This window comes from Amblyomma mixtum, chromosome 6 (genome assembly GCF_055824585.1).
Source record: "Amblyomma mixtum isolate Tamu chromosome 6, ASM5582458v1, whole genome shotgun sequence".
Lineage (NCBI taxonomy): Eukaryota > Metazoa > Arthropoda > Arachnida > Ixodida > Ixodidae > Amblyomma > Amblyomma mixtum.
The window spans coordinates 160,161,590-160,174,262 of NC_143017.1; the positions used below are offsets into that span (position 1 = coordinate 160,161,590).

At 47.3% G+C, this 12,673-nt stretch overlaps 1 protein-coding gene across 1 annotated transcript in view; it reads left to right on the plus strand.

Annotated features, from left to right (window-relative positions):
• Positions 1-12,673, plus strand: part of wit (kinase protein wishful thinking) — a 130,671-nt gene that overhangs the window by 94,464 nt on the left and 23,534 nt on the right. The window contains exons 2-4 of the mRNA XM_089549926.1: positions 6,886-7,248; positions 11,768-11,944; positions 12,287-12,495. Coding sequence (XP_089406052.1) covers positions 6,886-7,248; positions 11,768-11,944; positions 12,287-12,495 — 749 coding nt within the window. The remainder of the gene's footprint in view (positions 1-6,885; positions 7,249-11,767; positions 11,945-12,286; positions 12,496-12,673) is intronic.

The window sequence follows — 12,673 nt, forward strand, 5'->3', positions numbered from 1 at the left end:
GGAAATTTTGATAAAGAGAAGTGATCTCTTTAAAGGTGATGGCCGGATTGAAATTGACTTCCGGATCTGGCTGCGGATGAGGCGATGCCCGGTGAGTAAGCGCGCGGGCGGCAGCGTCGGCTGCCTCGTTCCTCTCAAGACCCGCATGAGCCGGAGCCCACACGATGGTACGATGGGTCGGAAACCCTGTGTACTCGCATGCGTGGAGGATTTTGAAAGGACGGTCTGCAATATATCCTTGCTCAATATTGTGGCAGGCGCCCCTGGAGTCCGTGATAATGACTCTGGACACTGGATCTGCGGCGGCCAGTGCAATGGCGATCTCTTCCTCAAATGTAATGTTTGGGGCACGGAAAGTAAGGTCCTGAACTGTAGTGTTTTGGTGGATGACGGCCGCCGTGTACCAGCCCCCATGGGGTGGGCCGGCCGCATCCACATAGAAGACACCTGGCTTACGGCCATATTGTTGAGAAATAGCCTCCGCCCGCGCGAGACGGCTACTGAGAGGCAGTGTCCGGGTTCAGACCGGGCCGCGTTTCAATGGAGGAGGAACTCTAAAGGCGCCCGCGTGTGTTTTGTGATGGAAATTACTCCGGAGCCCTCAACTACGGTGCCCTTTCACTCCGTTCTCATCCTTTCCCTCACGGCGCGCTTGAGGCGTCCACCGAGAGATGAGAGTATCGCGCCCTTTCCGTCCCTCACAGCGCAGTTGAGGTGTCCACAGAGAAGTGAGACAGTTCTGTGTTCATTTTCCTCATAATCAATTATTATCTATGTGGTGCATGCCCCGCGGACAGAAATGGTAACGAATCACGTCGTGGCCGTTCAGAGTCTGTAGCTGTAGCCAGCGTTGAGACTGTTCCAATTGAAGTTACGTGATCACTGCTCTGCCCACCCCGCAAATAGTAGCGCGCCGATATCAACTGGCCGAATCAGCAGTGCACGCGCGGCAGCGCGCTGATAAACGCTGTTACGACATGCGAGAAGCTGGCTTCCTTTTCCCTCAAGCCACGACGTGGCCCCGGCCATATGCTAGAAGTCACCGTGGGAGGGGGGGGGGGGGGGGGGGGAAGCGCTACGGCAGTCGACTCAAAAAAAGACGACGCGGAGACAAACAAGAAACGCGAAAACGCTAGGCCATATATCGCCGAGTGAGGATTAGCGATCGAGTCGTTAACGTTGAATGGTCGTCGTTGACGTCGTCGGCCCTCATGAAGGTTTTCGTCGCTGCCGCTGGTCCTTTTGCTTCCGTCCACCGCCAGCGCGGCTTCTGCGGCAGCGGCGGCGGGCAGAAACGGAAGGGCCTCGGTGCGGGGAGAGAAGGACGCGCGTGAGGGAAAGAGCGGGGGTTGAAGCGGAGAGAGCGGCGTGGAGGAGAGCGAGAACGTCTAGCGTGTTGGGAGGGTTGCGCGGTTTGATCGAAAGGAAGTGGAGGAAGGAAGCGTGGAAAGGAACCCGGAAAGAGAAGAGAACTGCGCGAGAGTAGAGATATTCCGAGCGAGATGGGAGAGCGGTGTTACGCAGCCAGAGTGTGAAAGAAAGAAGGTTATGCGAGGGTTATTCTAGAGAGGGCGCCGGTAAAAGGGTGCGGGAAGGGGATGATGAGGAGGAGGATATTAGAGAGAGGGAGTGGGGTAGAGGGTGAAAAAGTGGGCGTATTTGTCTGGCGTCTCGCCGCCGCGTCGTTGTGACTGGAGTCGCGGCAGCCCTACTCCCTCCGCTGCGTCTGGGCCAGACGGCGGTAACCTTGGCAACAGCTCGTCTAGCTCATCTTTCTCGCTAACCCCTTCTTTCTTCTTCTCTCTGTCTGGTCTTCCCTCTCTGGCTCCCTCTCTTACTCGCTCGCTCTTTTTCTTCTCCGAGCTGCGCGTCTTGCGCCACTGTACTACCCTAGTGCAGCTGCGCAGATGCACGAAGATTTTTTTTTGTTCTCCAGTTCTTTATATGGTCATTCCTGTGTCCTATGAAGTTTTTTTAACGGACAGCTGCAGTTACTGACATGACAGGCTTTTGCGCCTCTCAACCTGTCTCTCAATCATCTGGAGTCCCGTTCGCAAATAAAAAAAAAGACGCAATATTCAACCTTCATGGAACTCTCAGTGGTACTGAAATCTGGCGCTGTTTATTACTATAGATTTCTTTTTTTGCCTGGTTACTGTAGGTTTGCATAGAATGTTAGCACACACGTGCTACACAGCCATTCTATGATAGTCTCGTGCGTATCGCTGAGGGGTCAGCCATTTTGGAGACAGCAAGAGGAACTGAGGACGGGCGTATGAACCGCGACCTCATGCATAATGCAACTCGCTTCGTTACTCAAACATCAAGAGAGAACACTCGGTCCGTGAATTCGGGCTGCGACCAAACGGACAATTTAGCCCTTTAGTCCCCCCCCCCCCCCCCCCCCCCTTTTTTTTTTAAATGCGTGGTGTGTTATGCGACATACAGAAAGTACTAGGCTGAAACCGTCAAAGGAACGGCTTCGCGGATCGAGCCATATTTTTGTTGCATGGAAGAGGAGCGACTTTTCTTGCTTGCGTGGGTTTCGCAGTGCTCGCCTTCAGTGCCGCTGCTGCTCGGTAAAGTGGATTATGATTCGAAGTAACGGGATATTGCTTCTTTGTTGTATGCACCTAATTGTTATAACCGATTTATGTACGGTAAGGGCGGCAAGAGCGGATGATCGTACGGGAGCAGCTTCATAATTAGAAGCGTTCGCGAAAAACACTTATATGGATATATCAGAGATCTTTCGCAAATCATCAGTCATGAACCGTTGGGTTACTGCCGCTGACAACAAGTGACGGACCGCAATTGACGTACCGCAAGTGACGCACCGCAAGTGACGCACCGCAGGTGCCGTACCGCACTCCGTGGCTTCGCTCACCAGACAGTATGTATCGATCGGTCTCGGTATGCGGCCTTCAGTGGGGCACCTGGAAAAGAAAAGGAGGCGCAGCGGGCGAAATTTCACAGATGGCGTGCGCCACGTTTGACAAGCATACAGTGGGCGTCATTCGGTACAGACTGTGATGGCGGCGGCTTTGCAGTGTCCGACAACTGCCGAGGTGATGTGATGAAAACAGGTCGAAAGTTCCTGAAGTATATTAATCAGTGAAGCCAACAGCCACAGAAACCAAAGGACAGAGGGGATTTTAAATTATTTATTTAAAATAAGTTTTTATTTATTTAAATTATTTAAATAAGTTTTTGCACGCGATAGCAATTAAAGGGATCGTGGTAAAAATTGAAGTGACCGCGAAATGATTTTGACGGTCACATTCTCATGGAACAGATAGAAGCGGCGTTTGTCAGTGTTTGAGTTAAATTTAAAAGATCTGCATGGAACCTTTAGTTTATAATTAAATTTTACAAAAATTAACTCCCGGTTTACTTCGTTAAATTCAAGGTAGGTACGCTAGTACATTATGTATGGACCGTTCACGTAGGTTACCTATGCCGGTTTTACAGACATTGTAAGCGGTAGCTAGCGCTACACAGGTTCTACCTTTCGACAGGGCTGTAGCTGCCGCGAATCCGGCCTTGCTCCTACAATGACCAGGACACCATTGGCTTCGGCAGGGCACATAACGTTTTTTTTTTTTTTTTTTGCTAGTGACACGCCTAGTGCTAGCGCACGAAAAGGAAACTGGGAGTTTTCTACACTTCCCAAAAAGCTTGCATGGATCGCGTCCGGGAGCCAACCAGGCCGACCCAGAGCCGTATATTCCCGAAGGGAATATACGGCTCTGGGCCGACCATGCCCTGAACTCGGCAAACCAGCTCGGGCCATGGTTGGGCATTGGCAGTGAGTGGCCTTGTACGAGCCGATCACCGCTTGCCGACGTCGGGCCATGTTCAGACATACGACGGCCTGACGATAAATTACCTTTTATGCTAGCGAGTGCTAACGAGTACACTAGAATGGTACGTAGTTGTACAAAACACATGAAAAATATTTTCAAAGCCTAATTAGAGTTTTCTGTAATTTAGACATGAATAAGAAAGGTCTGCATCTGATTACAGTGGAGTTGCTGTTCGGACTCGTGCCTGCATATTTACTGGTGAAATCTGATTAGTAATCACGCTGTCGTGAAGACGCCTATCGACAAGCAGATGCGACGCGCAGATCAAGCTTTAGAAACACTATACAATCATGTAGCGCCAACATGCTGAGCATACATCCACAGAACGAATTTTCTCGAGTTTCAAATCTGAGACCTTGCTGTTAGAGCCAGTGGCTCTTGCACGCGTTAAGCAGTATCTTTTCATTCAGTTTTGATTCTGTTAGGACGCAAACGAGAAATGCAAATGAGCAGACCACGTTGCAGATATCTTTGCAGCTAATGAAGCTAATTTGGAGGCCTTTTATCACATGTGTTTATTGTGCCCATGCATCCTGTGATAGTGTTATTTGTGGTAAAGATCCCTGGGAGTCTTCCTACCGCTCCTAGCGCAGTGGTCAAGCGATACGTCACTGCCTGCCCTTCTATGGCTGGTGCTGCCATCGGGGGATCGACTTGGGCTGCTTGGGCTGGGTTGCGATCCGTTGCTCTTCGCGAGCAGCCTCTCACGGTTAATTGAGCTGCTGCCTGACACCTTGGGCAGGCTGCTCATGTTCACTACCCACCACTCGGTGGGCAGGTGAGCACGCTGTCATATTTGCTGTGAACACTATGAAAACGTAATGAGAGGTGATTTTCTCAGGCCCCACGACTGCGCGACATGCGCGTTTCATGAAGGTCATACTTTCGTATATCTGAAAAAAGTTCTGCCGACTGTTACACGTACGATCAAGGCATAACATGTAGCCTTTTGGCCTGCGGATGTGCCTTAATTACGCACAATTCTCTCGAAATTTACCCGAAGTAGTTGGTGGCCAGAGGTGGCCGGTTGGCCTTTGCTTGCTCGCCGACGCGTCGGCGGCTAACTATTGCGAGGCATTTGCCAGCCATTGGCCGACACAGCAGTTGGCCAGCCGTGCATATCGGCAAGTAACTAAAGACCGGCGACTTACCAACTATCGGCCATAAGCCAATTTCTCTTGGGTACCGAAGAGAAATTTGGTACTAAGAGAAATTGGCCGGTGGCACACGTGTGCCACCCGCAACGCGTAGCTTATCTTCCCGTTCCCACTTGCTTTCCCTCTTCTGAAAGTAGAGAAGAGGATTTCCCTCTCTCCACTTTGCCACCCACCAATCATGGCAGGTGGCAGCTGGCAAGTACATAGAACGGCTTTTAGTGCGTGAGCACTAATCTGACGGGTACCAACCCTGCAGAATCGTCCGTTGTCTGCGCGCCTAGCGTGAGCGCTCCGTTCTGCGGCGCTGCCCGCTCCTCGTCGTATTCTATGCGGTACTAATCCGGTGGTTCTGACCCGAGCAATATTGTCTCTTGCGTGTCCGCAGCTGGCCTAGCGCGAGCGCTCCGCCTCGCGGCACTCATCGTCGTCTTCTAAATAGCAGAAATCCGTGCGTTCTCTCTGATATGAATGTAGTAAACAATCTCTGTAGTTTTTCGCTATAGTGACCGAGATAAAAAAAAAAAAAACAGCAGTTGGTAATAAAGGTCGTGATTGGTCAGAGAAAAAATCAACTTTTTACGTTGTTCTATAGCAAAATGCCAGATGCATCAAAATTCTGACCTTTTAATTTCATCTCTTCTTCTTGTTTAGGTAATAATTAAGAAAAATGATAACAACCGGTATACATTTTGCCATGAAGAAATTCTGTTTGGCGGTTCTGAATGTGGGCGGAGTTCCACTGCATATTTGAGTTGTGTCTGACCTTATAGTGCTATCGCACTAAAATTGCTGCTCATAACTGATCAGGACCTCTCACTGCACGTGCCTAGCCTCCCCTCCCCCTCTGACGTAGAGCGGGAAATCTGGGCGAGCCTTCGCATTGACCCCACCCAATTGATATGGGCAGGTTGGCACAAGGCCTTTGTCCTGACTTCTTTTTCTGGTGCACAAGCGCTGATATCTTCTGTGTTAATGAAGCTAGCTTAAAAATTTCTGTGGTACTGTGACAAGTGATGGAATACTGATCACTCATGCGCTTTTCCTAACCCTCGTTTCATGGTCCATTTAAACATATATGGAGAACAGTAACAATTTCCAATTTGGTGACGACATTGCCCACCTAAGTAAATCAGGGAAGAATTGTAGCACATGATTGAGGAACTGAACTTGCAGATCAGAATGATGGGACGAAAATTTAAAAAAGAAAGTAATGTTGAACAGTCGTGGAAGCAAACAGCTGTTCACGATAAGCAACAGTGATGATGGAATTGCTAAGCAAATACATATATCTGTCCGTCCGCCCATGGCATTGAGCCCAGATGGGGTGATGGTTCATCTTTGTTATAGCTCCTGCATATGCTTTGTTTAGTATGGTGCCAGAATGGATCCATTTTTGCACTATACCAAATAAAGTATGTGCTATGTCATGTTTTCTTTTTCTTGTCTAACTAACTTCAGAGTAAGCTGCCTTCAGAGTAAGCGGGCTCACGAAGGCAAATATCTGAATTATGGCTGCATGGATTATTACAGATCCCAGAGGCAAATGGGAGTGTCCAGGCTGTTGCTAATGCAGCTTGGATTAATGTTGTGAAAAGACATAATTCTTTTATTTCTTTCATGCATATGTCTGCCTCAAGGTGGCTGAGTTCAGAGCAAGGAAAATGCATTTTTCTTTCTGAGTGAACATGGTTGCTACTTAATGGGCTGGCTGCAGTGATGCTTCATGGGGCTTCCTCTTACTAATGAATGATGAGACTGATGTTAAAACCTATGTATATGCATTGCATCAGGTGCTCACGAATGCACAGGACATTGGTGCCTGGCCCTGACTACTGTTCCCTTTTATCTGTTCTCTTTTACAGCGGCTGCCGCGTCGCAGACGATGTGCGCATACTCACACCAGTCTTCAGTCCGGCTGCAGCCATCCAAAGCTGACACGGCAGGGCACAAAGACCACGAGTCTGCTGACCAGGAAGACCATGACTCCAGGCGGAGCAGTGGGGGTGAACAACAGCGACGCCAGCTGCAGCAACAACAGCAGCTACAGCAGCAGCACCAGCAGCAGCCCCAGCAACATCAAGATCAAGATCAAGATCAGAACCTGGACACAGGAGAACTGCTGGACTTCAACACAACTCAGCGCTGCCGACGAGGGTCCAACTTTTGCTACACCCTCTGGCAGGAGGACCCTGCAAACAAGTCGACACTGCTCATCCTGACCCAAGGTACGCAGGGGAGCACTTTCGCTTGCATGCTGCATGCCCAGCTGAGCACTGCGATGGCGCTAACGAGTGTTATGTGTCGACACCCGCGAGAACAAGTTGAGAAAAGGAGTGCTCCCTGTTCGCGATTGTATATTGAGTCCAGGTTTTGTGATATGGAGCATGTCATTTTGCGAAAAACCCACCACTGCATAGAAAAATGATGTAGTCATGACATTAGACCATCCTGTAGTGCCTTTATAGAAGACGCCAAGCACCTCAGATGTGGAGCATTCTGTATTCGGAAAGCCTGTTGTAGTTCCTAAAATTTTCAGCTTAAGCAATTTTCAGAAAAAAAAAAAAAAAGCAAAATGTGGGCACTCTTCAGTAATCAACTTCATGTTATGATTTGTGAAAATAGATGAATCTACTCAAGAACACATCACGAGTAATGAGAACTGAAACCATTGAGCTCATGCACTGTCCAAGATTCATTGAAAAGTGGTCTTCCGGAGTATTAATTTCGTGACTGTAAGTGTTTGTGAATCTGCATAATTGCTGGTTCAGTAATCAAACTGTTTACACTAATTGCTTACAAGGTGCATATTTAAATAATTTAGCCATATGACCGGTGTGGTGCTGTTATCATAATGCAAGGCAGGCAAGGGCTTAGCTGCTGGAATTTCTCCTGTTTGGCATGCATTCAAAGGTTCTTGAGGTTTACCATGGGTACAGGAATGCTCTGAGTGCAGGCGGTCATGTATATAAGTGAGAATTTTTTAAATGATAGAGATATTTGGCCACCTAGCTGTTATGGCTTATGTTTGCTTTAGTTTGGTTTTGGTTTTATGGGGTTTTTTTTGTCCCAAAGCGACTGATGCTATGAGGGATACCTTAGTGAAGGTCTCAAATTTCGACCAGCTGAAGTTTTTTGACGTGCACTGATATTGCACAGTACACGGGCCTCTAGAATTTCGCCTCCATCAAAATTCGACTGCCGCAGCCAGGATGGCTTCCGTTTGAATAAGCAGTGAATGTTATGTACAACGAGGTGGTCGATACCTTTATAAATAATTTTACCTTACCTGTTAAAGAAGGACCCCAAAAAACCTTAATTTTTTGCATATTTTATAAAAAAGTAGTATTTTTGTGATTTTATACTGTCATGAGAAAGCTCATAAACGAGGGATTCTATACTTGGCCAGTTGTAAAATTTTTCGCATGGCCTTGTATTCGACAGAGTGTAACGCTATACAGTCTTATTTGCTGACTAAACAAGAATTCGTTTCTGACAGTTATGCTCCTGATGTTTGATACCGACAATGCTGTCCTTAAACACAAGATGGACTTCGGACTTTACTCATGCTTATAATCACTCTCTGTTTAACCTTGTTAATAGCGACTATTTAAAAAAGCAAGAAAGGCATCCTGCTGTTAATTCATGCCCCAACTGAAATTCACCTGCAAAATGGCGTTGCCTGTTTGATTCAGCAAGAATAGCAAAAATAACCAGTGGTCTGTTTTCTTGAGCTGAAGTGTCTGATGGCTTCTTGTGTGTTCCTGCTTTGTCCCTTAGTAATGCTGTGGTTCATTGCGACTGTGAAGTAACTAAATCTATGTCATCAGCTAGGAATACACTACTGGGTCAGAATCAAATGCGAACACTTTCAAGAACAGAGCATCACTTTACACTTATAGAAAGCATACCTACCTGCCAACTCTTCCGAATTGTCCGGGAGTCTCCCGAATTTTGATTACATCTCCCGATTGTATGGACGCGACCTCAAATCTCCCGAAAAGTGACCACAGCCCAGCATTTTTTTCCCTAATTTTTCTTATTCTTTTTTTTTGCACGCTATAGGATATAATATAACCATGCCGGAAAGCAGAGCGGGAGCACTCAGTCACCAGCATGCACATTGAATCGAGGTAGCGGCCGCCGGCACCACCGCGAACGCAAGCATCCTCCAAGAACGCGAGTAACGTGAGCAACCGACGAACGCTGCCATATTGGATTTTCCGGATTGGATCGTCTCAGGCTGGTTCGCGGATTTAGCAATCCAGTCGTTATATCGCGTGTTGCGCAAATAAACGCGCGCGGTAGAATGCTTCTCCCAGCTAAACGGGCACATTGTTCGAGCTCAAATTTCGCAGAGAAGTGGCATTTGGTCGGCAGAATTGCTTTATACCATGTTTGCTTGGGTTACTTACCTGATTCGAACAGAATAAGTCGGATAGTCACATCGTCTGCGGCGACGAAGGAAATTAAGCCGCTCTGTCAGCGATCGCACCAGTGGCGCTATCTCATTTGTTGGCCTTGAAGGTTCAGCAATGGAGCGAGGTTCGGGAGGTTTGAAGACGCTCTTTCAACTGATCTTTTAATGGTCACAGAAAACTTAATTTGCTGAAAACTCAGTTTGGCCAAGCTAAGTTTTCTGTGACCATTAAGAAACCAGTTGAAAGAGCGTCTCCAAACCTCCCGAGCCCCCCTCCTTTGCCGAATCTTCGCCACCAACACGCGAGATGGCGCCATCGGTGCGATCGCTGACAGAGCGGCTTAATTTCCTTCGTCGCCGCAGACGATGTGACTATCCGACTTATTCTGTTCGAATCAGGTAAGTAACCCAAGCAAACGTGGTATAAAGCAATTCTGCCGACCAAATGCCACTTCTCTGCGAAATTTCAGCTCGAACAATGCGCCCGTTTAGCTGGGAGAAGCATTCTACCGCGCCTGTTTATTTGCGCAACACGCGATATGATCGCTAGGCTTCAGTTGGCTTTCTCAGGTCGTTGACTGAGTGTGGAACGCCGAACTACTCTGTGTTTCCCCGAGTTGGAAGGATCGATGGCGCTTTCAAAAGCCGAGAAGTACTTGCAGGTATTTCGGAAATCGTATCCGATGAGTTTCCGTGCTTTGTCAGTTCGCGAAAATGTGACAAGTATAGATTCTGTACCACATGCGCCTGTGATGTGAGCGTTTCGCACGGTGGCAAGAACGACATCAAGGTGCACATCGCTTCACAAAAGCATAAGAACTATGTTCGTGCTGCAGAAGTGGAGGGCACCATCGGCAGTTTCGTTCAAAACAACGGCTAAGACAGTGTGATCCGCGCAGAGTGCCTTTTCACGGGATATCTTGTTGAAAACAATCTGCCGCTAAGCGTGAGTAATTACGCGGGACCGCTATTTCAGAAAATGTTCCTGAAATGTGACAACGCGAAGCGCTACGGATGCGGACGTACTAAAGCAAAAAAAATCCCTCCCTCTCTGATGAAAACAATCCAGCAGAGTAACTGCTGATATCTTTTTTTCCAAGAAACTAATTAGTTCCCTTCTCTGTGCTTGTAGTGAGCAATATCTAGATCCCAGTCAAGGCAGTTACTGGCTTCCAGTTGGACTTTCCAGTTGTGTATTTGGAACCAGTTGGAACATCCAGTTAGACCTTCTAGTTGGCCCACTTGTAATGCCGCTAAGCGTGAAAGCAGAAGATTTGACAGCCGTCGCAGTAGCTCAGAGGTAGAGCACCGGACGCGTAATTTGGAGGTCGTGGTTTCGGATCCCACCGGCAGCATGTGGTTGTTTGTTCTTCTGCTTTTCTAATCAATTACCTTTAAGCAATAGCATATTCAGTAATATTCTAAATTGATCAACACCACAAAATAAATAAATAAAAAATACCCTGTGCCCCTTGGTTTCTGTGGCTGTTGGCTTCTCTCATATTTATAACGAGCCCCTCATTCCCCTTCCCTTGTTTGCTTAATTGTAATGCTCAAGGCATTCCAAATAGAGCTTTCAATTGGTTCTAAATACAAGACTGTGAATTTTCTAATTGGAAAGTCCAATTGGAACAAAATATTTTGTATGTCCAATTTGAATCTTAGGGATCATTTGGATTATCCAATTTGGAGGGAATTTGCTAAAGCTGTTGGATTATCCAGTTGGGCTAACCAATTGGATTGCTATGTCCTATTGAGTTCATTTGAATCCAATTGGCCGTCTTGTTTGATCCATTTGGTTCCATTTGGATCCAGTGGCATTTTGACTGGGACGTGACACTACACACTCAAACAATGGTGCATATTAACTTTCGTTGGCATACCAGGGTACATATTTTGGTCTGTATGAGAACTGTCTGTCACAACCAAACAAAAATTTATGTGCATTCTCTGTTCTTGTGTTGTGTGAATGGTCAACTGGGGATATTGATGGCAACTGCGGTGAACTTTATTAATATACACATTTTCAATACATTAGTACCAAAAGACCTAGTGTATTAAGAGTACAAAAAAAGAGCAGGAAAAAAAATTGTAAAAATTTTTCTTTGGTCTATGTGTGCGGCAAGAATGGAGAGGTGCATTGCAGTTTGCTGCACAAGTGCAAGACCCATTAATTTCAGGCTCTGTGTCTGCACGCTTCAACAAAGTTCTGTGGCCTGTGAATTTCCTTCTCTGAAGGCAGAAGCAGTTGAGCTGCTTCACTTGTTTTTAAACCTGGCTTCCAAGCTGTCATTGAAGGGCTGACAAATCCGTCATGTGCTCCACAGGCTGCTGGGGAACGTCGGGTGAAGTGGACTGTAAATCTTCCAGCTGCATCTCTACCAAAAAGCCTTCCAAGGCACTGAACAACACAAAGTTCTGCTGCTGCCTGGGAGATTTCTGCAATGTCAACGTCACTGATGGCTATGTTCCCGCTGATGATGACAGCACGGAAGCATACCTCCGTAAGTTTTTATTTTGTGGCACACTCTTTTTGCATGAAGACATTGGATGCATAAAATTGCATTTATTGCTGATCTATCAGTGACTGAAGACAACAGTCCCAGGTGTAACCATTATCTTGTAATTTGCCTCAGTTCAGAAGTACTGTTCTCTGTTACTTCCATCACAACTGCTTGGCTCAGCAAATGGGATCAGCTGCTGTTCACTTTACATGCTTGACTCTAGTCTAGCCCCCAGCTGGGACCGGTCTATTTCGAGGTGGAACTAGTCGACACTGGTCGAAACCAGCCAAATTATCAGTCAAGCATATTCTCACCTGTGTCATGGCGCTTACATCTTTGCAGCCGAGCAGTACCGTGCTGAGCAGGGAGGTCAGACGGTGTTGGCAGTGGTGGTTGGGTCCTTGCTGATGCTGGCATTCATGGTCGGCTTGGTATTGTTCTACTGGCGCCACATGTCACCAAAGCCCAAGCCAGGCCTCGACTCAGCTCACCTCATGGAGGCACCGCAGCTGCAGTCACCCATGCTTGACTTGGACAGCCTCAAAATACAGGCACGTTGTGGACTGCCGGGCAATAACTGTTAGAGCCACAGAACAAACAAAAAAAGAGGCCGCCACTGTCTTGAAAACGTTGAAGTAATGAGCGTTAGCTGTTTGGTTTACTAGAATTCACCATATTGGGCCGTGACATCATCACTGGCATGCGGCAGGTGGTTGTTTCTGCTGTGCT